The sequence below is a fragment of the Balaenoptera ricei genome, chromosome 14 (assembly GCF_028023285.1).
Source record: "Balaenoptera ricei isolate mBalRic1 chromosome 14, mBalRic1.hap2, whole genome shotgun sequence".
NCBI lineage: Eukaryota > Metazoa > Chordata > Mammalia > Artiodactyla > Balaenopteridae > Balaenoptera > Balaenoptera ricei.
The window spans coordinates 40,251,198-40,275,509 of NC_082652.1; the positions used below are offsets into that span (position 1 = coordinate 40,251,198).

The 24,312-nt window shown below is 47.3% G+C and overlaps 1 protein-coding gene across 1 annotated transcript in view; it reads left to right on the forward strand.

Moving 5' to 3' along the window:
• Positions 1 to 24,312, forward strand: part of CABLES1 (Cdk5 and Abl enzyme substrate 1) — a 107,277-nt gene that overhangs the window by 60,890 nt on the left and 22,075 nt on the right. Inside the window, exons 4-5 of the mRNA XM_059893905.1 lie at positions 3,048 to 3,125; positions 23,017 to 23,113. Coding sequence (XP_059749888.1) covers positions 3,048 to 3,125; positions 23,017 to 23,113 — 175 coding nt within the window. The remainder of the gene's footprint in view (positions 1 to 3,047; positions 3,126 to 23,016; positions 23,114 to 24,312) is intronic.

The window sequence follows — 24,312 nt, forward strand, 5'->3', positions numbered from 1 at the left end:
ATCACTTCCTGCAGGAAGCCCACCTAGCCTCCCTCAAGCTAGACTAACTGTCCCTCCGATGTGCGATAGCACCCTCTAGTCCCCAGTCAGAGAAGTGACACCCCTGTGTAACTACCTCCCACCCAACAACCATAAGCTTTGTGAGGATGAGCCCTTGTCTGTGTCATGCATCAGCGGGTCCCCAGCACCTAGCACCATGTCTGGTATGAGTGCGTGCTCCAGAAATATTTGTGGAAGGGAGGGAGGAGGAGAGGAAGATCCTATAACTTGTTTCTCAGAAATCTTCCACCCCTCCCTGGATTGTAGGACAAGGTACACCTTAGCAGGCAGTGGAGGCCTGCACTGTCGTCATAGTAACATTTGCAGTCATGGACGTGGTCGTGGAAGTGGTCTCGGTATTGGCAGTCATGCTGAGAAGACTAACTCCAATGCCTGCCTCTGTCATCACGTGGCCTTCTTCTCTCTGTATTCTTCTGGAAATCTCCAAATCTCTCTCCTTATGAAATCCAGTCATTGGATCTAAGGCCCACCCTAATATATTATGGCCTCTTCCTAAGTGATCACATCCACAACGACCCTATTTCCAAATAAGGCCACATCCACACGTTCTAGAGATTAGGACTTCAATACGTCTTTTGGGGGAACACGATTGAAACCACAATACCAGCATCTTAAAGCATGCTCTCCCTTGCTTCTTGGGCATGGAGGGAATGAAATACAGAATTTGAGAATGCGTTTCCACATGTGTGTCCAGTACCCAACACGCACCCCTGGGTAGTGGACGCTCCTCAGCTGTGTTCACGTATCAGTGTACTCACCCACCCACCATTGTTGCAACTGTGATTTTCTTTGCTCTGACTTTCGAAGTTCTTTGCATGTTTTTAATGTCCTTAAGTGAATATCATTGCTATAATAGAATATTCTACCTGGAAGAGATCAAAAGTTCCCACAGCCAACAGAGACTCCCCAGGGTTCTGGGAATAGAACAAGAAGCCAGTTTTTGGCATAAGAGAGAACACTTAAGGATCCTGGATGGCGTTAGACATTGCCTGGTCAGACACTGTCCGCACAGGGCCAAAGGGCTGAAAGCAGTGCCTCTGTGTACGTGTTACACCTTTGTGACAGGCCACACATGTCGGCCTTCAGCGTCCTTTCTCGACCTTTCACCTTTAGCAGGCCTGTGTATTTTAGCACAGAGGTCTGAAGAGGTTCTGAATCCACAGACTCTGGTGGGAAAATTTACCTCGACCCAAGAAGGCAGTTCCCAGTAAAAATCATGAATATTTATTGAGCGTGTATTATTGGCACTGTTCCGAGGGCTCTCCCATATAGGGACTCATTTCCTCTTTACAACATTCCAATAAGATATCTACTCATTTTATCCCGTTGTTTTAGATGAGGAAACTAAAGAATTGGTGGGCTGCTTGAGGTTATACAAAGGTGACAGAGCTGGTATTTGAAGCTGGGAATGTAGCTTTGGTCCTGCCTTCCCAGGGATGGGTACTCAGGTGCTGCTCTGAAGCCTGACCTTGCCCAGACTGTGTTTCTGGAGGGGCTGCCGTGTACGAAACCCTCAACTCGTCCTCTAGAAGAGGGCAGCAAATGTTTAGCAGCACTTCGTGATCAGGGTGCTCCTGGAAGTGGAAATAAGGAGTAGAGGCAGCACCCTAAAGAGAATGAGTAACTCCGTGAAAGGGGAGGAAATGCTTCCTGGGGAGGTGACTCGTGAGCTGGGTTTTGAAGATTAAATAGGAGTTCACCCAGCATACCTAGTAAGACACAACAGTCAGAAGAAAGAGCATGCAAAGGACAGAGATATGAAACAACAGGGTTTTTTTAAAGTATGGGTGGGGACTTCCCTGGCTGTCCAGTGGTTGAGACTCCATGCTTCCACTGCAGGGGGCACGGGTTCGATCCCTGGTGAGAGAACTAGGATCCTGCATGCATGCCACACAGCCAAAAAAAAAGGTCCCCACCAGGGACCTTATGAAAAAAATTTTTTAAAGGTGGGGTACTGCAAGTACTTTAGCATGGATGAGTGATAAAATGCAAGGGCAAATATCATGTGTGTTGAGACCAGAGAGACAGAAAGAGCCAGAAGACAAAGGGCCTGGTTTGCCTGCCAGGGAAGCTGACTTAATCCTGAGCATGTAGGCAATTTAATATCATAGTTTTAACACAAGGTCAGAATACCCAAACCTTGATGCTGTTAGTACTACTGCTTTTTTCCCCTGGTTTTATTCTTATAATTATTGAGGGAAAAGAAGTCAAAAGTCAGTAAACTCCATATCGGATGTGTGTTACTGTTGTGCTAAAGGATGTTGGTTTTTAATCTCCTCCACTGTTTCTCCAATTTTTCATCAGCAGTTCTCTTTGGCAAGTTATTCTCAGATGCCAAGATAAGTACTTCTGAGAGTTTTTTTTTAATGTTTTCTTAAGTGCCTTTGATTGCATAAGAGCGTCATGTAGAACTGTTTCCAGTAGTATCTTTATAGCAGGAATGGAGGCTAAGACTGATTATGTAATTGTTCCCTCAATTTATTCTCAGAACCTAACACGCTGCCAGCATATGAAAAACCCTAATGATCACAGTGGCATCTGAGTGTCTTTCCTGCTCATGGTTTCTGGCACTATTGCTCTTGCATTGTTTACTGAAAAGTAGAAATTGATGGTTTAAATGTGGCATGACTGTTCCCCCAGCACTGGGCGCCCCGGACCCATAGCTGCGTCTGCTCCATCTTGTATAATACATGCGGCCCACAGCCAGCCTCTCTCACCAGAGAATGGATTCACGTGAGCTCCTTGGAGACCCTCGCCAGAGTCTCACCATGTTAAAATTCGGATGAGGAGAGGCAGTGTAATTGTGCTGCGCTGAGGTTGCATTTTGCAAGGGGAGCAGAACACCATCTGTCAGAGGAGGTGGCGGGAGTGTGCAAATACTGCTGTGAATTCCATGAATGCTTAATTGCTATAGATTTTTAAAATTTATTTAAGAGGCTTTGCATTTAGTGTGTTTGTTATTTGTTCTTTTTTTTTTTTTTTTTTAGAATAGTCCTTATCAGTGGCAGAAGATCCTTCTGTAGTATATTTTCGGTGCTGCCGTATCGCGACAGTGCCCAAGTTGGGTATGTATATGCATGCTTGTTTTGTAGTTCTCTGGGTGAAAACTTCTGACACCATGTGTATAATGTGACCACCCTTTCCATTTCAAAGAACTTGCCTTGCTTTGACACTGCAAATTTAGTATTTGTAAACTTGAAAGAAAAAAAAAGTTCCACTTTCTTTTCAGCCAGGAAGCTTCCCTGTTATTGGTGTGTGTGTGCGTGCGTGTGTGTGTGTGTACGCACGCATGTGTGTCCTTACCATATTGCCTGCTGTTTCTAAACGTGCATTTTGTCACCTCTTACAATTCTGTAAAGCAAGAGCAATCTGGGGCCCACCCATCCCTCTGGGCCTCATCAACTTTTGGAGAAAGGCAGCTCAGGAGAGGAATCAGACAAACCACGTGGCCATCCTGCCTCCTTGCGTTGTGGGCTGGGGGCTGGGGGCTGGGGGCTGGGGGCTGACCAGCAAGCTGCACAAAGCAAAGTGGTATCAGGAACAGACCTGTGTGATTCGCCACAGGCCGGAGGACTGCACACTTCTCTAGGTCAACAAGCCCCTCCTTTGTTCTAAAAAGAAGTAAGTGAGGCTCTGACCTGGCAAAGCCCCCCCTCCTCATTCCACATCCCCGAACTCTGTGCTGTTTCTCCGTCTGAGTCTGACTCCTTCGCCCCCTCACCTGGTCACTGCATCCGCTATTTGTGGTCAGGGAGCTGCTGGTATTTAGGGCAGGATGGTTCCCTGCGTAGGAGGCCGGAAGCATCGTGAGATGTCAGCTCTGGTTTCTGCAGACTAAATGCTGGTATTGCCCTCTGGTCATTGCAACAATGACACCCGAACACTGCCATTTATTCCTCTCCCGCCACCTTCCATGGGCTCTGCCTGGTCATCCCCGTTCACCATGACTTTCCCTTTCCCCCTGCAGACCTGTCAGACTTTCAGCCTGTTAAACTCACCATGGTCCTTATTTTTACTCTACACTGTAAGCTCCATGGGACAGAACATCGGGCATCTTTATTCATGGAATGCTGACTCAGCCATTTATTAGACGTGTGCCTTAAAGAGCAATAATAATCTTACTCTTCATTGAGCACTTACTTTGTGCCAGTCCTCTTCATTATCTGCATTCTCATGACAACCTTGCACAATAGGTGCTCTAAAAAATGTAACAGCAAATCCTGAGCTCTGAGGTTTGTAGGACCATCTGGGTGTGGCCAGCGGGCTGCCCTTAAGAGACTTCTACTCTACTGAGTAGAGGGGAAAAAAGAAAGGTTTTCTTTATCTTTTCAACCTGCTGTGGTCCTGGATCTGGCCACCCCTGAGAGCAGGCTTATTTCTTGGGTCAGTAGCTTGTACCAGCTCACAGACCTATGTGTGACCCAGAAGGCCAGTTCATTGATCTAATTACAAGTAATGGCCCCAGGGCTCAGAATGTTTGAGTGTGACTAGCCTGTAAGTGCACTTCCAGGAGATCTGAATCATCAGGCTGTCTGCAAGTACATCTTCTCACAGCAAGGACCTGCCTGGACACTGTGGTGCCAGCCTTATTTTTCTGGGCTTTCCTTGCTCACCTTTCTGATGAACGTATTCTGTCCTTAGCTATGTTCCATTTATTCATTTATTGAGGGCTTACTGTGTGACTAGGTCCTGGAGGTAAAGGTAGGGAAAGATGGATCTGGTTCCTGCCCTCCTGGAACTTACAACCAAGAGGGAAGACACATAAAAAATTCACATATGATTAATAACCACCTTTAATAATGGCTAAGAGTATTCAGTCAGGTGACTGCCAAGTCTTCCTATCCAAGGACTCATTCTGTTTCTTTAACACAATCTGGCTTCTCCATATTTTCATCTTTGAAGTGTTCGTGTTAGTTTCATTCTTGAAAGATGATCTTATTTCCAAGTCCTGGGGTCCCCTCACTATGGTATCCAAGTGCTTATCTCCATTTTATAGATAAAACCACTGATCCTCAAAACTTAACGTCTCAAACATCAACTTTGGGCCAGAATGGGAATTTTTAAAAAATAAATTTCAGGTGTGCAGCATTACAGTTCAGTATCTGAGTGATCACCCCCGTGAGTCTAGTCACCATCCGTACATTTCACCCCCTTTACCCATTTCGATCACCCCCCAACCACCTCCTCCTCTGGTAACCACTAGTCTGGTCTCTGTAGCTATGAGTTTGTTTTTGTTTTATTTTGTTTCGTTTTGATTCCACATATGAATGAAGTCATATGATATTTGTCTTTCTCCATCTGACTTATTTCACTTGGCATAATAACTTCAAGGTTCATTCACGTTGTCACAAATCACAGGGTTTTTTATGACTGAATAGTATTCGTGTGTGCGCGCACGCGCATATATGTGCCACATCTTTATCCATTCGTCCATCATTGGACATTTAGGTTGCTTCCATATCTTGGCTATTATAAGTAATGCTGCAGTGAACATAGGAGTGCATATATCTTTTTGAATTAACATTTTCATGTTCTTCAGATAATACCCAGAAGTGTAATTGCTGGGTCATATGGTAGTTCTATTCTTAATTTTTTTTTAGGAACCTCCATACAGTTTTCCATGGTGGCTGCATCAGTTTACATTTCCACCCACAGTGGAAAAGGCAAGGGTTCTCTCTTCTCCAATCCTCTCCAACATTTGTTATTCCTTGTATTTTTGATAATAGCTGTTCTAACAGGTATGAGGTGATATCTCATTTTGCTTTTGATTTGCATTTCCCTAGTAATTAGTGATGTTGAGCATCTTTTCATGTGCCTGTTGGCCATCTGTGTGTCTTTGGGAAAATGTCTATTCATATCCTCTGCCCATTTTAATCAGGTTTTTTTTTTTGTGGTTGGATTGTATGAGTTCTTTATATATTTTGTCAGAACGGGAATTTGAACCTGAGTCTGTCCAGCCTAGGGCTTCCTGTGACTCTCTCTGGCCAACAGGTGAGACAAACTCTGTATTCACAGAAACCCGTCTGTGCAGTGGGGCTTTTTTGATAACCACCTCCCAGAAGTTAACTGAGGCTCGCTGGGTGCCTGGGATCCAGCACAGCGCCTGGCACAGAGAGGCAGGTGGGGTCCCCGGATTTCTTACAGCAAAAGAAATGCGGGGCTTCATGTGGAGAACTTAGAGACTTACAGTTTTTCACTTGGGCAAATCACTTACCTTCTGTGAGCCTGTGCTTGGTCCTCTCTAGAATGAGGATGGAAGGTTACTACCTGTGCCGTTAATTTGAAGATCACTGCATTTTATGCAAAGCCCATAGGGATGCGTTGTAACTTAAATTACCTGGGAAGAGTTCACCCAGAGTATCTCTGTTTGACATCCTTGTGGAAATAAGTGGCCCTCCACATTTTGAACAGCTCAGGGAAGTGCTAGCTGGCAGCCGAGATGTGGGGAAACGGGGCCTGTCAGAGCCCAGGTCTCCTCCCCACTGCTGGGAAGCCCTCGTGGGTTTCAGGAGGATATATCATAGCATGTGTCAGCTATTCTGCCTGATGGCTCCAGATAGGGAAGCAAAACCAGTGTGTGGGATCACAGGACATAACCTTTTACATCCTAGACATGAATAAACTCAAACACACTAGTTCTTCAAATTTTGTAGATGAGGAAACCATGGTGCAGAAGGGTTAATTTTCTGTAATAAAACACATAATCGGGTCCTGCATAATACCTAACAGAGGAAAGAGCATGCCTATTTCTGCAACATGTCCTCCTTAAGTTCTCACATAAGAAACTCTGAACAGAATTCAAAATATTGTAAATTAGAGGCAGGGTTAAGAAGCATTCTGCTTATGTATCCAATAGATAAACAACAAAGACCTACTGTATAGCACAGGGAACTATGTTCAAAGTCTTGTAATAACCTATAATGGAAAAGAATCGGGAAAAGAATATATATATATATAAAACTGAATCACTTTGCTGTATACCTGAAGCTAACACAGCATTGTAAATGAACTATACTTCAATTTTTAAAATGTAAAAAAAAAAAGCATTCTGCTTTTTAAATTTTTTTGATGAGCAGACATCCTATTTATGAATGTCTGCCGCATCATAATTATGACTTTTTCAAACTAATTATTGGGAAACAGCTGTGTTCAAATAATAAAAAATATTTATCCTAGTAAATTATACACATATATATTTTAAAGTACGATAGTCTGTGTGCATAGTAACTAATGCCTTTTCCACTGTGGAAAATTCCTTTGCTTTTATGCTAAAGTTCTCTCTGTGGCCAGGACATGAGTCTTAGAATTTCAGGGCTGGAAAGGGCTCTAGAGATGACATGGTATGGCCTCCGTGCATCATAGCTCAGGCCCCTGGGGCCGCGGGGGGATGAGACTCACTCACAACGCCAGCAAACCCAGCAGCGCCAGAGCCCAGGACTCCGGCCACCCCGGCCTGCTGACATTGTGGTTTCCAGCTCCCGTGTTTCCGTTGTCCTTACACACGCATGTGGACTAGGCCGCATGTGCCAGATTATTCCAGACAAGCACAAACCCCCCGCTGAAGGGGACAGTGTACAGTTCCAACTTCACTGTAAGAAAGTTTTAAAAACAGGAAACTCAAGAGTTCATCCACTGTGTACTTGAACCTCCCTTACATGGAAAGCATCTATCAGGATGGCCTTATCTCTTTCCGGTTTTGTTTTCTGGCTTCTTGTGCTGTGCTGGAGCTTCTCAAGTCCTGCCCTCATATCTTGGTTCACCCTCCCCCCCGACCCCGACCCCAAAGCTTTGTTCTTGGCTTTAAACTGAACTGAATACTTATTTTGGCTCCCAGCATCAGGTGACCAAAGCGGACAGGACAGTGTTAGGAGAGGTTTTATCATCCATCCATTCATTCTTGCATTCATGCATTTGGTCATTTCTTCTGCCCCTAGTGAGTGTGAGGCCCTGCTGGAGGCTGGGAGGGTGCAGGGGTGAGTAAGACCTGTTCTCCAGGAGCTTATTATTGAACAAGGAAGCCAGACATGTGAACAGCCAGACCAAGACAACTGGGGAGCCCCAAAGAGGCGGTAGAGAGCGCTTTGCCCCCAAATCGTGATCAACATCCACATTTACAGTAAATCTACAATCTTCAGTAAAAGCCAGATGTTTGCTCCGTAAAGTCTCTTCAGCCCCGCCTACCCCTCCAAGTACATTGCCATCCCTGCCTGCCTTCCATGTAGACGTTCAGGTGCTAACACTGCACAGCAGACTTCATTCATTCACCGCACGAAGTCTGTTGAACCTACTGTGTTCTAGGCGGTATCCAGGGATACAGTGGTGAACAAGAAAATGCCTCTTTTCCCATAGAGCTCACCGTCTAATGGTAGGAGACAGAAACAAGCGGGTAAACAAACCAGCCGTCAAGCCAAAGAGCAAACAGTTGAGTCCTACGCAATGTGCAGCTGGAGCACAGAGGGAAGAGTTGAGTGAATTCGGACAGAGGGATCGAAGAGTGCTCCCCACAGAAGGGGGCGCTTCAGCTAGATTGCAAGTATGAGGTGTCAGAGAGGTGGAGAAGGATATTCCAGCCTCAGCATTGACTTCCAAGGATGTTCGAGGACACTCTGGCTCATGAACTTCCGGGCAGGGTCTCCATAATGCCTGACCTGTTGAGAGAATTCCATAAAGCGCCATCCCAGCTGGAATCCCATTGCTGAGGACACTGCAGGGTTCAGGCCTGTGTAGTGAGGGGAGGCGGAGGGAGTGGGGACAGAAAGAAGGGAGCTGTGCTGAGAGGCCTGGTCCTGGGATGTCACTGTCACAGACCCACCACCCAGCCTTCCCTGGGGTCTCGGTTCCCTCACTGTCCAATGGTGAGGTTTGACTACACTCTCCAAAGATCCTGCCAGCTCAGAATGCTTGCCTCTGTGTTCACATCCTCGTCCGCTTTGCTAATGTGGAAGCTGTAAGTCTGGCTGAACAAGGAGTTTATGAATGAAACATACTGTTCACGTTGCCCATCCACCAGCCATCAGCTGCTTTTAGACCTCACATCTGAATAATTATTCTCTGTGCAGTTTTTTAAATGTACAGATCTAGTGACGTTCTGCAGTCTTATTTGGTACATTCTATTCTGGTACGGGCTAAAAGGACAGATACTAAAGCAACCCAGAGTTGAGAACAATGTGAAATGTTTGGAGTCATTTTGCATGCTACCAGATTTATACAAAGCTGACAATAGGCTTATTCACAAAACGATTTCCAGAGCTTCTGCTTGAAGCAGACCCCTCTGATTGCTTACCAACTACAGCAGTCTCCAAACTGTTCTCCCCTGCCTTGATTTACAGATACAGCTATCGGAGGAAAGAGCGTATTTCCTTAGGATTAGCTGATTGTGTAGTCAAATATTGCGTGAACATGACAAATGCAGGTAATAAGCTGAAAGGTAAATAATGCTTCCAGTGTTCCCGGCACTGTTCTGAGAGCTTTATAAACATTTGCTCATTTAATTTCCACAACAACCTCAGAAGGCAGATTCTCCAGTTGTCATTTTACAGGTGCAGAGTCTGGGGCAGAGAGAAGCATGGCTGCAGCAGCAGAGGGAGGAAGTGGGGCAGGCAGGCTGGCTGCAGGCGCTGCTCTGGGGCCAGCTGACCCCCCAGAGGCCGTCCCGAAAGCGCTAATGCCCAGTGGATTCCCTGCAGCATCTCTGCGTTGGGGCTGGGCTTGCTGGCTCAGGACCAGTGACACGCGGGCTTCACTGGCTGACAGATGAGCACTGGGTGACGCGGAGCTCTGTCATGTGCTGCGGGAGGGCCACCTCCTGGGGACCCGGTGGCCATGGTGCTGGGTGGTGGCTTTGGAGGGTGCCCATTTACACTGCAGCCTGGGCTCCTCCAGGGGCAAACCCCAGGCATCTCTGGGTGGAGTCTTGGGTGGAAAGTCATCTGTGTAATTCTCCCACCTGGGTATTTGTCAACTGTAGAACAAGAAGGCATATGGCAGGGTGCGGGGCAGGGGGGGTAAGCACGTTCTCCAGGTGTCGACACTGTGCAGACACCTGGGCCATGTGTGGGTGTCACTGGCTCGCGACCTTGATGGGCTGCTGGCTCACGTCTCCCCACACCTTCCCAGCCACGCCCAGGTCACCCCACAGGCACCACCAGGAAGCAGTTCCAGGACAGGTAAGGGTCTTCTACTGTCTTCATACTATGCATAGAAAAGGCTTCTCTTTGAGAAACTGTGCCGAACAGTTACATTAGAGGATTATTATTCGCAGCACCAGATATGTCTTCACTTTACAAAAGGCTTGGTGACAGGGCTTTTGACGATTAAGAGCTTTGTTTCTTTCTTAATAAGCTTTCTTATTTTATTTCTTAAAATAGCGTTGGATCTACAGAGTTTGCTCACGCACAACACTTCAGGAAGTCTTCCATTAGATGAAATAAGATGCTTTTAATCACTATCCTTTGTCCCCGCTCTTTCGCTTTAGGGTTTCAGAGTCGTGCCTGTTGCCTGAACCCACAGGGGCGGTGATGGGCACGGAGGGGCAGAGCGCAGGGTCGGGTACACTCAGACAGCAGGATCCTCGCTGACGGTTGGGGTGGGAGGGAGCGGAGTTAGGATAGTTCACAGAATGTCCAGGAATGACAGAGAAACCAGTATAGACACCCAGGAACAACCCAGTGGGAGGCCGTGCAGCCGGGACAAACATGCAGCCCAGTCCGGGGCTCCTCCTGTGGAAACGCTGCTGTTGATGCCTCCACCCGATGCCCGACAGACGCCCTGATCTCCCCGTGTGTTACTCACTTCTGTCTCCCGGCTTCACTGAGTGCTCCCATGCCAGAACCTGGGTCACCCGCGGGGGTATGGGAAATGCAGTTTTCAGCCTTCCGGGGACTTGTGAGCCAGCCTTGGCCTCTGCCACCGTGACTCCCTGCAGAATCCACCTGCCCCCGAACTGGACCTGGGAAGGACACCAAGGGAGTCCAACCCCCAACCCAGCATCAGCCCTGGGAGGGAGCCCTCCGGGAGGCGAGGATCCATAGGAAGGGTCCTCAGAGGGTCCCCTCCCTCCCCGCACCACGCTTCCCTGAAAGGAGACACGTTCTCATCAGACTCCGTGGATAACTAAACCCCAGGACTCTGAGCTCAGCCGCAAGCAGCACCACCAACCTGCGGCCCTCCAGCCGGGACCAAACCCGGCCCTCTCCTCCAGGCCGCTTGCTCAGGCACCCCTCCCCAGGTCCTACTGCCCCCCTCCCAGGCCCCACAGGAGTCCACTCATGTTCTGTGGGGCCTTTGCTTAGGCCTGTCGTAGCGCTCACACATGTATTTAACCTCTTTGTAGCTTGTCCTCACCCCCCTGAGGGCGTGACTCTGTCTTAGTCCAACAGCCGTCTCCACGGTGCTCAGTGCACAGTACTCCTTCCTGTTATGCTTGTTGAATGAATGAGTAGAAGTGGTGTTTCTGAGGACTGTCCCCAGGCTATTAAAAGTGGCTAGTTTTGGGCTTCCTTGATGGCGCAGTGGTTGAGAGTCTGCCTGCCAATGCAGGGGACACGGGTTCGAGCCCTGGTCTGGGAGGATCCCACATGCCGCGGAGCAGCTGGGCCCATGAGCCACAATCACTGAGCTTGCGCGTCTGGAGCCTGTGCTCCGCAACAAGAGAGGCCGCGATGGTGGGGGGCCCGCGCACCGCGATGAAGAGTGGCCCCCGCTTGCCACAACTAGGGAAAGCCCTCGCACAGAAACGAAGACCCAACACAGCCATAGATAGATAGATAGATAAATAAATAAATAAATAAATAAATAAATAAAAGAACTTGGAAATGTTTGATTGGAAAAAAAAAAAAAAAAAAGTGGCTAGTTTTATGAAGATGCATCATTGCCCCAGCAAATGACGGCCACACCCTCTGCGTCAGCAGGAGCAAGGACTGTTTCTCAGGAGCCCTCAGCCCGGTACCTCGTCCCTGCGGCATCTCCGTAGAAGTGGTGCTGGACAGTCAGAAGCAAGGCCCTGGACGGTGCTAACAAGGGTGCTCTGACATGGACCTCAGGGCCCTGCTTCCCTGCGAGTAACTGTCACACCCTCAGTGAAAGCTGCTAAGCCCGGTGACGACAACAGAGGGCTTCCAGCTGCACCCGCGTGCAGGTGCCGAGCCCCATCAAGGTCCCCCAGCCCAACCTGCCTCGCCAGGTGTCTCTCCCACGTCCGCCTCACAGCCTGGACGGCACCACCAGCCGGGCACGCGGTGCTCCTTCAGAGTCACTCACAGATGCTGCACCCTGCACGTTAAACCCCAGAGCGCAGAGGCCTTTTGCTGAGGTCACGCCTGGCTTCTACAGTCTCTGCCAACCTCGGAGTTCCCTGGCTTTCAGCGGCTGGCTTACCCGGCCCTCAGCCAACTCAGGTTGCCAGAACATCTCGGAACCGGCATCATGTGATCACAGTGTAAGTAACAGCCCCATTGTGAGCAGAGCAACACGTGATTTTCCTTTCACGTTTCCTGCTTTCGCTTATGGCAAGGGACACACTTCGGATTGAATCTAGCGTAGCGTTAGAGGGCCGTTTTCCCAGGTCAGTGCTGGGGGGAGGGGAGACCTTCATCCCGTCACTGGAGCCCCTCTCCATGTCTGGGGAGGTGAACCGAAGCCTCTGCCTTGGTCCTTCTCACCACCACCCACGCGCACGCACGTGCACAACCTGGTCCTCACTGCCCTGCCCTTTCTGTGGCCCAGTGTGGCCATCTGTGCTCAGGTGCATGTGTTGGGAAGATGCCGGGATTTACCGGCACGCTTAGATTGAAGACGGGCTACAGGCTGTGCTCACTCCTGTCAAATAAACAGCACTTGAGCCCACAGTCCCATGAATCATTACCAGGGATGGATTGCCTTTCAAAACAGCAGGCCTACTGGCTGAGCTGGATGAGCAGAAGCTGCTTCCGAGGGCGTGGAAGTCCTTGCTGGACGTAAGGGCATCGCAACTTCTTCTCGGGGTGTCTCCCAGCTAATTCATTAAAGGACATGTGGCATGGACCATTTGCCGGCTAACGCCCGTTCATGTGAGCTCACTGACAGGGAGCACTCTTCAGATCCGAAGATAGACTTTTAGAGCTAGAAGGAACTCGGAGACTGTCTAGTCCTGTGGTTTGCAGACTTCTTCTTTTTTCCCTGAAAAAAACCATTCTTCTAACACAGGTTTACACAGAACACCAGTAAATAAAACCCCTAACATCAGAGTTATTCCAGAGAAGTGGGAGTGGGGACGAGAAGCCCACTCATGTCCACTCTGTCCCTCATGGCCCCATCAGTGAAACCACAGCCCTTATCCATCCCTGAAGCCAGGAGCCATCGGCATGGGAGAGAGCTGGCTCGGACAGGATCCTTGGTCCCAGCAAATTAACTAACCTTTCTGGTCCCAGGCTTACTCACCTATAAAATCGGCTATAATGTCAACCTCAGAGTTCTGAGAACATTAACTGGAAAATTAGGTATGAACACTCAGAGAACCCGGCCAGCCTGTTAGTAGATACTCATTAAATGTTAACTTTGGAAACATTTGGTAACACAGAGCTACTTGAGCAGTCTTTCTAGATGTGCCCCAACATGGCAAATCTCAATCCTGTTCATCGTGAGGTAGCCAGTGAGTGTTTCTACAAACAAAAGGGATTCATCTGCAGCTCTGCTTTTTTACTTGGTCTTTACGTTGTTTTCCTCAATGGTACATGCTTATTTTTAAAAATCTGGAAAGTACATAAAAATAAAAGGAAGGCTAAAAATTACTGAGGCTCACCTCAAAGGCGTCATTAACATTTTGGTCTATTTCCTTCCAGTCTTTTTTTTTCCCCCTAGTGCATGGGCTTATAGGGAATATGACAAGATGATTGTTTTGTTTTGATCTTTCTTGCTAGTGCTAAGAGGCCCTGCCAAATCCCACCTTTCAAAACAAGCTATTAGAAGCTGGTTGCTGAGAAGAGGAACAGATGTTGCCTGCCTTTTTCACTATAACTGAAACATCAAACCCTCCATAGCTATAAACACTCTTCTCAGATTAAGCTTGTAAATTATGCCATTTTCTGGGAAGAGTCCCAGCCTTAAACCAGCTCCTCTTCTCTCAACCAGTTGCCAAGGCCTGTCTGAGTCTCGTTGCCTTTTATCCACATTAGTCATTGCCTTCTCTTTTCTAGCGTGGATTTGTGGTTTGGCTTGGCGACCCTCCACTTATGAAATGGATTGCAAGCAAGATGCTCGACTTTCCTAAGTAGGCAAACCCCACTTGATCAACAGGTCATCCACACCTCTAAGACCACTGCCCCTTCTCCTGCTCCTCAGCCCTCACCCCATCCTCTGGGCTGCTGTGCCATCACCATGGGACCAGGAGTGGAAAATCTGGGAGCTGTAAAGGAATCTATGAGTTCAGAAGTAGAGAGAGCGAGAGGAAATTGTGAAAAAATAGGAACAGCTTGGAAGGAAGGATCCTGAGAAGGAAAAGGAGGCTCAGAGAGGGAGGTGGAAATAAGGCAAACTTGACCTCTTTTAAAATGTTATGGGGCTTCCCTGGTGGCGCAGTGGTTGAGAATCTGCCTGCCAATGCAGGGGACACGGGTTCAAGCCCTGGTCTGGGAAGATCCCACATGCCGCGGAGCAACTGGGCCCGTGAGCCACAACTACTGAACCTGCGCATCTGGAGGCTGTGTTCCACAATGAGAGGCTGCGATAATGAGAGGCCCGCGCACCGCGATGAAGAGTGGCCCCCGCTTGCCGCAACTAGAGAAAGCCCTCGCACAGAAACGAAGACCCAACACAGCCAAAAATAAATTAAAAAAAAAAAAAAATGTTATGGAGGGTCAGCCCCAAACCGGGAAACCACGAGACAAACCCAACTTTCTCTTATTTCTTCGCCCTCTTACCCCCTCTGACCTGCTGCTCCTGCAACCACAGCTCTTGCTGGTACTCTTGGGCTGGTTCAGTTACATTGCAGGCCAAAAGGGCATTGTGTGGGCTAATGGCCATTTATAACATCGTGTCAGTGGGAAGTGCATTCTGAGTTCCAGAGGGCCGACTCATAAGCTTTGGGATAACAACCCACTGCTGAGGGGGAGATGCAGGCATTGTACTGAGGACCAGCCCCAGGACTGTGCATAAGGGGAGTGACGTGGGTGCCCACATGCTCTTATTTCCTGAAACATATGGACATCAGTAGGCATTTCTGTATGTACAGATGCAAACAAAAGGAATTAGGAATGAACCCAGTTAACCTGTGATTCGGGGCTATGTAAAATAACCAAGCTAGTGATTTCAGCAAAAAACAGTTTCTGAGACGTGTGTGGGTACAGACCCATTCAGATAACCACCCCTGATTGAAAGTCACTGGGTTAGTTTTATTATAAATGCATCAGAGACCGTGTGATGAAGAAAATGGCGTCCCAGTGGAGCACAAGGTATCTCAGGGGGCGTGTTTTAAAATAGCAGCCTCCACATGGTGTTTATGTCCTTAGCTTTCTGGCATTGGGGCATTTCAGATGAGGTCATCCTCTTGGGTCCATTTCCTGAGTTGATCATTTTGTGACACAGAGAACAGCTTCTTCTATTTTTAGAGAGGGCCTCTAAGCCTAAATGCTGCCTGCCTGGCCCCCAGCTCACCGCCCCCCTTCCTCCCCACCCATTTCCCCCAAAAACATCTCTTTTCGTTGTGGAAAATTGCACATTCACAAATTGTGTTTCTTTCCTCACACCAAGCATATTTCCACCCAGAGACAGATTCAGGAATGAGCTCATGGATGAATCATGCTATTACCCCGCTGTTTATAGGAGCTGCCTTTAGACAAAGATTTTGGTGTAAGCTGTATTACGGTCCCTTCATGGTCTGCCAGTTACCGAAGGGGGGTAGAGGGGTGGTTTATCAATGAAGTGCTGAGTGTGAGAGGGGCTGGACTTCTGGACTGAAAGCTGCTTGGATTTCACTTTTTCCTGTCATTCCTGGGCCTTGTTCCATCGACTGAACTGTGATATTATAATGCTCTGCTCTGATACAAGGAAGCAGACCCAATCCAAGATGGCAGCTGTACGGTATCTGAAGAAGCGACAATTAGGACCACTTGGACTATGATAAATGCTGTGTGGTTGAGTTCCAGTGGATGTATGATCTCTTAATTAAAATGAGCTCACAAGTGGTATTTTCTTTCCTAATCCAGCTTTCAAGCTTTGCTTTCTTTACAGCAAATCTCTCATTTTTTTCTTTTTTAGGACCCAGAAATCCTGTTAATATTTAACTGGCTTTTTTTTTTTTGAATTTTTGAATTTTATTTTATTTATTTTTTTATACAGCAGGTTCTCATTAGTTATTTATTTTATACATATTAGTGTATATGTGTCAATCCCAATTAACTGGCTTTTACATTATTTACACATCAAAGTGCTCAACCTATTGTGATTCTTTAAAGAGCAAGTGCCCGGTTTAGCTCCGGGCTGGCATTCCAAGGTCTTGACTTTGGGGCTCCATGAGAGGAATGATTAGAGACAGAAGCCAGGCCATCCCCACCTTGGAAGCAGAAAGCCCTGGAAACTAGTTAATTGATCACACACACACTTGTTCCATCTACTTCCCAGGTGTTAAGTATTTAAATCTCTTTTTTTCTTTTTTAAGTAAGAGGAATTTTGGTTCATTGCTCCCTAAGGAAAGGGCCTTAGCTTGAATTTCTTGTTATCTCATAGGGAATCTTATTTGATCAGTTCCATGCATTATGGCTCGGTGAGATTTAAAAAAAGGAAACGAAAGATCATTTTGCCTATTACACAAGATGAAATCAGGAGTTGGCCATTGTGTGATGAATAGCGACCTGGGTAACCCCTTTTGGGCACCAGGATATCTAGACTGGCCATCTGCTTGGACCGGATGACTTCACAACTGTGAAATCATGTACATTCACTTTATGCCGTGGGAGCCAAAACTAAGAGGTCCAGGGGGTTTCCAGCCATGAAGCTACAGGCTTTCAGGAGAGCTGCATTAAATGACTTCCAGTGCTGTCCTGTGAAGGATGGGTTTACACCCCCAGAAAGAACCAACCTACATTTCTGCTCCTTGCTTAAGGGTACAACTGCTGATTGGCTGTGTCCCCAAATGCGTTTTCATTTTCTGTTTTAATCTCCCCCCAGTCTTCTGAGAGCCCCTCCCCCATCCCCCCTTGAACCACTGCCATCCACTCCCCAACCCATCGGCCACATGTTGTAAAAAAAATCTTTGAGCTGAGTTTTCAAAGCATGTTTGTTGCCTACAGCCTCTGCAAAAGTTAACAGACTTGAATAGAATGAGAAATGAGCTCTTGTACCTAAATAAGTCGGAGCCGTAGCATCACCCAGGCCTGTGGAAGAGAAGGAGTCAGGCCTTTTCATTGTCCAGTTTCTTAACTAGTGGTCTGTTAGTGCATCTGCCCAAATGAGATTTTCTCCTATGATCTGACTGACCATGTTTGTCTCTGAGTGCAAAGCTACAGCATTTAAACCTTAATGCATACAGTTTTGGACAATATCCACATCTGGTGTTTGAACTTGCCTTCATTCCATTTTCAGAAGGAGGTAGAACGTAAATAAATTAATATTTGAACTCTAGAGGTATCTGGGAAAAGATAATCTTCTTGGCTTTTCAAAGAAATAGAAAAGTCCAACTTCAGTTTGCTTTTAATTACTTTCAGCTGCAGTTCTGTTATCCAGCTCAACCTCTTGGTACTGGAGGGTTAATGCTGGCATTTGAGCCAAAGAGATATTTCTATTTTCATACACCATTTTAATGAGAATTCAAAAGGATCATCTTAGAAAACATCAAGATTTTATCACTACTCCTCTGGAACTTCTGCTTAATTCTTTTTTCACTGGCGACTCTCTTTGGGTGAACCAGCAGCACCATTCAGAATTCCCTTCTGTGGTTGACTTCATCCCTTGGCTCCCAAAACAGTGGGGCATCAAGGACCACAGGTCTTTTGCTTGCTTTACACTTACATGTAAGTCCTGAGCAGTTACTTTGTCTGTAAATTAGGTGTCACGATGTGAAGTTACAGTTTATGTAAGTCACACAGACGACAGCAATTTCATATGGTTCTTATTTATGTAGTCATCCCTCAGTATCCACGGGGAGTTGGTTCCAGGACCCCCAGTGGAACCAGAATCCACAGATGCTCCAGTCCCTTATATAAAATGGCATAGTATTTGTATATAACCTACACACATCCTCTTGCATATTTTGAATCACCTCTAGGTTACTTAGACTACCTAATATAATGTAAATGCTATGTCAGTAGTTGCCAGCATAGGGCAAATTCAAGTTTTGCTTTTTGGAACTTTCTGGAATTTTTTTCCAAATGTTTTTGATCCGAGGTTGGTTGACTCCATGGATGCAGAACCTGCGGATACGGAGGGCCAACTGTATACGTTTCAGCAACTCTTATGAGAGCACTTAGCTAAGGCACCTCGAGAAGTTTGTCAGTCTCTTTTGAAAGAAGTATTTTTTATATCCTAAGAGTCTCAATATATACAATTCAAAAGCTGTTAAAAGAGACCGACATTATGGAACTAGATTTGATGTGTTTCATTTTCCGTGCACACGTGGCTGTGTAAGTGGATGTGTGTACGTGGGCACTCTTAATTCAATGCCGCCAAAACGGCAGCCCCGAAGTTAGTAACAACCTCTTCCTGAATCTGAGGCAGAAAAAATGGAAAAGTGTGCCCTCAACTGCCACCACAAAGCAGTCCATTTTCTAGAGCAGTTATATTTATAACCAGTCAGTGAAGTTTCTGAAATGTGAGTGTAGCCAATACAGGTGCACCAGCTTTGGTGTACAAGAAATGTAGCTTTTTTTTTTTTTTAGTTTACGTAATATAAATCATATAAACTCCCTTCTGCAAGGCTGGAGGGAAATTCAGACTTAATTATCACTGGGCACCCCCTTCTCCCCTCCAGGATGCACAAAGGACCTGGAATGCTGTGAACTTGGGGAGCACCGTTGCTCACTGTTCATTGATGTGCTCTGGCTCCATCCACAGGGCCCTGCTTCTGTCCCCCCACCCACTCTGGGTCTCTCCTGTGAGCTGGGGCCTGGGATGGAGACACCCCCAGAGGCAATGGGCAGAAAGTGGCCAGGCCACTGCAAAAAGGCTGACTTATTAGTCCAGTACGGTAGCCACATGTGGCTATTTAAATTTTAACTAAAATTACCCCAAATTAACAATTCAGTTTCTCAGTCAACTGGGCACACTGCAAGTGCTCTGTTGCCACATGTGGCTCGTGGATGTCCTGCAGGACGGCTCAGATGGAGGAGGTTCCCTCACTGGGGGAGTTTCTGTTGGATTGTAATGAGCAGTGTGTGTTTTCTCAGTAGCCGGTGAGGGTGGATGCACTATCCTCCTGGCTTATTTTCTTTCTCAGCATGCCGTAGGTATTTAGAAAGTAGAAAGATACAAGTGAAGCGCCAGCGGGAAGGGTGGCTGCGATAAGCAGAAGGGCACAGTAATTCTCGAAGGATGGGTGCCCGCGGTCGGGGGTAGTGGAGTTTTGCCCGTCACACTTTCTCTTCCGTGTGGTCCAAAGTGTCCAGGAGGTGCTTGGACAGTCTAAGAATCCCTGTTCCTTTAAATGGGACGTGGGGTTTATCTCATGGAGAGGAGTCTTGCATTTCATGTGTGCACAAAAAGTATAACTTCTGCTATGGCTCCATTTGCCACGGGGGAGGAGTGAAGAAGAAGAGTGTGGAGTGAAGGTGGCTGGTTTGGTTCTGCGAAGTGGGATGTGTGCATCCAGTATCGAGGGGCCAGCTGGCGAAGGCAAAGGCAGAGCTGCCCCAGGGAAGCAGTGAGCCTGGGAGCAAATTGAGACAGATGCAAAGGGGCACGATGGAAAAACACCCACCTTCTGTGCCGTCTTTATGAACCAGCAAAGAGTCAGACTAGCTCCGTTCAGTAAACACTTCTTTAAGCATCTTCACACATCAGACACCAAGTAGACAGGATGCAGACATGGATTGAGACTCTGTACCTGCCTGTAGCCAGCTCTCCATCCAGCAGCACTCTTTTTTTTAAATTTGTATTTTGTATTGGAGCATAGTTGTCTTAACAATATTGTATTAGTTTCAGGTGTACAACAAAGTGATTCAGTTATACATATACATGTATCTATTCTTTTTCAACAGGAGCACTCTTAATAGGGGCCTATTTTAATACTCCTTATTACTTTTGGTCTTCTCATCCCATAAAGATATTCCCTGCTTTTGTATTAGTTTCAGTCCTAAAGAACGTTCTCCATCTGGGTGAAGTGGAAACAAGGAGACAGTTCTTTGGGAGCTGGGAATTTGAAGCACGTGCTTGCTGGTTTAGGCTTTGGAAAAGCAGTAAGTCCGCAGAAGCACGTCGTGTGTCCTTTAACAAAAGATCAGGCTCTGCTTCTTTGTACCAGCTCAGCCCCTGGTCTTCCGCCATTGGGCCTCTCCATCCTTTCCCACCACTGCTATTTTTGCCTCCATGTCTTGTTCGGGTTCTTGCTCTGAAGGCATTTCCCTTTGTTAGTTGCCCTGGTGCAGTCATCGTCTCCGTCCTTAATTGCTTGAGGAAGTCTTTTGAGAGCTGCCCCGATGGCTCATGTAGGAGGTGAGTCAGCTGGGCACGTGGTCTCTGGGTACCTGAGGTCCCGAGGTTCTGGCGGCCTTGCTGAGCCCTGCTCTGCTCCAGCCCACCTGGTCCTTCCAGTTTTGGATTTGAGGCCAATAACTGGAAAACAGGTGTCTCTGTTGGCATGGCATATTCATAAAGTGATATGACTCACATCAGCCTGGACCTCAGAGCCCTCAGTGGGTGTGGCCCCAGCAGAGGAGGCCCCTGCGGGAGAACTCAGACACATCCCGAGAGCACTTCTGTTGCTCAGAACATTTTAGGGGCTCTCGAGGGGGTGATTTGCACCTCCTAACGAAGTATTTGCAATTCTGTGGGTTACTGTGCTGTTCTGTGTTGTCCTTAAGGGGTGAGTTTGATGTTCGGAAGTACCTGAAGTCATGAAGTCATGTACAGTGAAATCTGGTCAGTTGGGGTGGGGGGACACTGATTCAAGTAGTAAGTGTTCAAGGTTTTAAAAAATATTATAAATACACACCCAAACACACATACATACACATGCACTGTATATATACATATAAAGTTTGAAGACTGGGATGGGTTGGTTGTTTTTTGTTGTTGTTGTTGTTTTCTGCCTGACGTTAGTGTTGATTCCAAAAGGGGCTCCAGAGAAATCCTGAGCTTGACACGACCTTGGCCTCCCAAGGAGACTACCTTAGAAAATATCGTACTTACTAGATGCAGGTCTTGGGTGTTTCTTACGGAAACTGTCATTAATCAGATAGGATTAGGGAGTCAGTTCATGCGTGGGACGCCCGTAGACAAGGATGACTGCTCAACAAAGTGAGAGAATACTTTTTCTTTTTCCTCCTTGGAAGGTGGGAGGGGGCGGCCTCTTGTCTCTTCCCCACCTCTCACCCAGCTCCCTTTCTCTCTTTCCATGATTCCTTCACCTTTGGCCTGGAGAGTCTTGCCTTTACATTTTGTTTATTCTTGCTGAGGTTGTAGGAGACACCCCTGAATGGGGTGCCTCCCTCCAGGCCACACGGCAGGATACTGCCAGGCTGGGGCAGCTTTGACTGATAAGCACTGTGTAGTAGAGCCAAACTGGAAGAGAGAGCTTCCAAACGTAGCTGCAATTTGGAATCACCTGGGGAGCGTTGAAAACTCCTGCCACCTGCGTCCAGCTGAATCAGAATGAAGGTCTGGGGATGGAAGCCAGACACAGTACAGGCATACCTCGTTTTGTTGTGCTTCACAGATACTGCGTTTTGTTTTGTTTTTTTTCACAAATTGAAGGTTTGTGGCAACCTTGCATTGTCAGATGATGGTGAGCATTTTTTAGTAATATTTTTAAATTAAAGTATGTACATTGTTTTTTAGACATAATGCTATTTCACACTTAATGGACTACAGCATAATGTAAACATAACTTTTATAAGCACTGGGAGACCAAAAAAATTCATGTGACTCGCTTTATTGCAATATTTGCATTATTGGGGTGATCTGGAACTGAACCCGCAGTGTCTCTGAGCCTGTAGTTTGTCAAAGATCCCAGGTGATTCTAATATGCAGCGAAAGTCTGAGAACTGCTGTAAGGAGGGGGATTGTCCATGAACATGTGAGCAGTTACCCCTGAGCAGAGGCACAGCCAGACCGAGGCCACGTGCTGCACAAGATACAGCGTTAGTTGCAAAACCGGTCTCTACAGCCCACTATTAGGGTGACCTTGGTGAGCTGTTTCCCTGCTCTGGGTTCTTTTTTTCTCATCTGTAAAGTAGGATAATAATTGCAATGCCTGTCTGATAGGATGATTTTAAAGAATGAAATGGAGGATGTGTGAAAGTCTTTGTAAATTGTGAAGTGCTCTATAAATGCTTGCTGTTAACACTGGAGATTATTCTTTTATAGAAAGATAATCATTGTCTAAGTGGCCTGGCAAGGTAGCTGGGGTGGCTCTTGTGGCATTGATTCCTTCGTTACTAGTACTAAAGCTGAGAACTGTTTAGGGTAAGAATTTCTTTCTCCCATCTAATAAGGGGGTGGCAGGGAGAGCTGGTCTCCCCCTGGCTTCCGGTTAGCCGACCAGCTAAGAGCCAATGGCCTTGCCGAGCGGGAAGGGACATCGGTAATCCATTGGCTTCTGAGCCTGACTCTCGTCTTCAGGCTGTCTGTTCAATTGGATTTCGTTTATTTCAAAGTGGGTAGAACTGCCTACCCACAGAGTGTCGCTGAGAAGGAGGGACAAAGAGAGGGTCTCGTCCGGCAGGGCTCTCTGTCATTTTTGCGAGTGTGACTGCCGTGTCCCGTCAGGAGACATCTCCGTGGCTCCTTTGGGTGCAAACAGAACCGTTTTTATCCTCGGCTTGTCCCCCCCAGGGATTTGAAATTGGACGGAGGGAGACAGTCAGCAGGAGCCGTGAGCCTGAAAGAGATCATTGGCCTGGAAGGCGTGGAGCTGGGCGCTGATGGGAAGGTAAGGCTGCCTGGCTTCCAGGCCACCAGCTTGTTCGACAGACACCACAAGGGTCAGGAAGCAGAGGCTGTGTGATGGACCACGAGCTGCGCTCGTGCTGGGTAACCCGATGTGGGACACGATTCTGGGTGCGTGACACCAGGCTGTCCCCGATCCCGGGTGTGCACATGGGTTAAATAGCAGCACAGCTATTTCGCCACTAATGCTGGTCCTGACCAGTTCAGTCACCCGCTCTTATCCTCAGGGGATATGTTCCAAGACCCCCCGTGGATGCCTAAAACCTTGGGTGGTACAGAACCCTATGTATACCATATTTTCCCCTATACATGCATACCAATAATAAAGTTTAATTTATAAATTAAGCACAGTAAGAGAATATCCGAATTGCCAGCATCACTCCTTTTGTGCTTTGGGGTCACTATCAAGTAAAATAAGGGTCACTTGAACACAAGCCCTGTGATACCATGATAGTCAATCTGATAACCGAGATGGCTACTCAGTGACTAAGGGATGGGATCAGCTGGACAGAGGGATGATTCACATCCCGGGCAGGACAATGCTAGATTTCATCATACTACTCTGAATGGCGCACAATTTAAAGCTTATGAATTGCCTATTTCTGGAATTTTCCATTTAATATTTTTGGACCATGAGTAACTGAAATTGTGGGTAAGGGGAGACTACTTTATCACACACACACACACACACACACACACACGTGCGTGCGTGCACACAGGTGCATGTTCCAGGATGGAGTAGCGGGTGGTTTGAACATGCATTAACTGGTGGTGACGGCAGGCAGCAATCCCACTACTAGACAGTGTTTTTTGCTACCCATGGTCCTGAGAGGCTGAGTCCCTCGGCCTGAGAGAGTGACTACCGAGCAGGGGGCTGTCACATCCCACTTTCATCCACAATTCACTGAGCTGCTAGGTTGAAGTCTAAGGAGGGAAGGTTGAAATATGAACTGGACCTTTTTGTGCCAGATCCAGGCGGTCTTTGTAAACACTCCCAAAGCCTGTTTATGGAGACGACGCAAGGGTGTCTTTGGGGAAGTCGTCCAGTGTAGTTTGCTTGTAGGTAAAGCTGCTGGGGCAGCAAACGACCTACCCGTCACCCCTCCCGCAGAACAGCTGGTCACCCCTGCGCCCAAATGACATCGGCCTTGAGCTCACGTGTCGGGGTGTATGAGCCGTGTT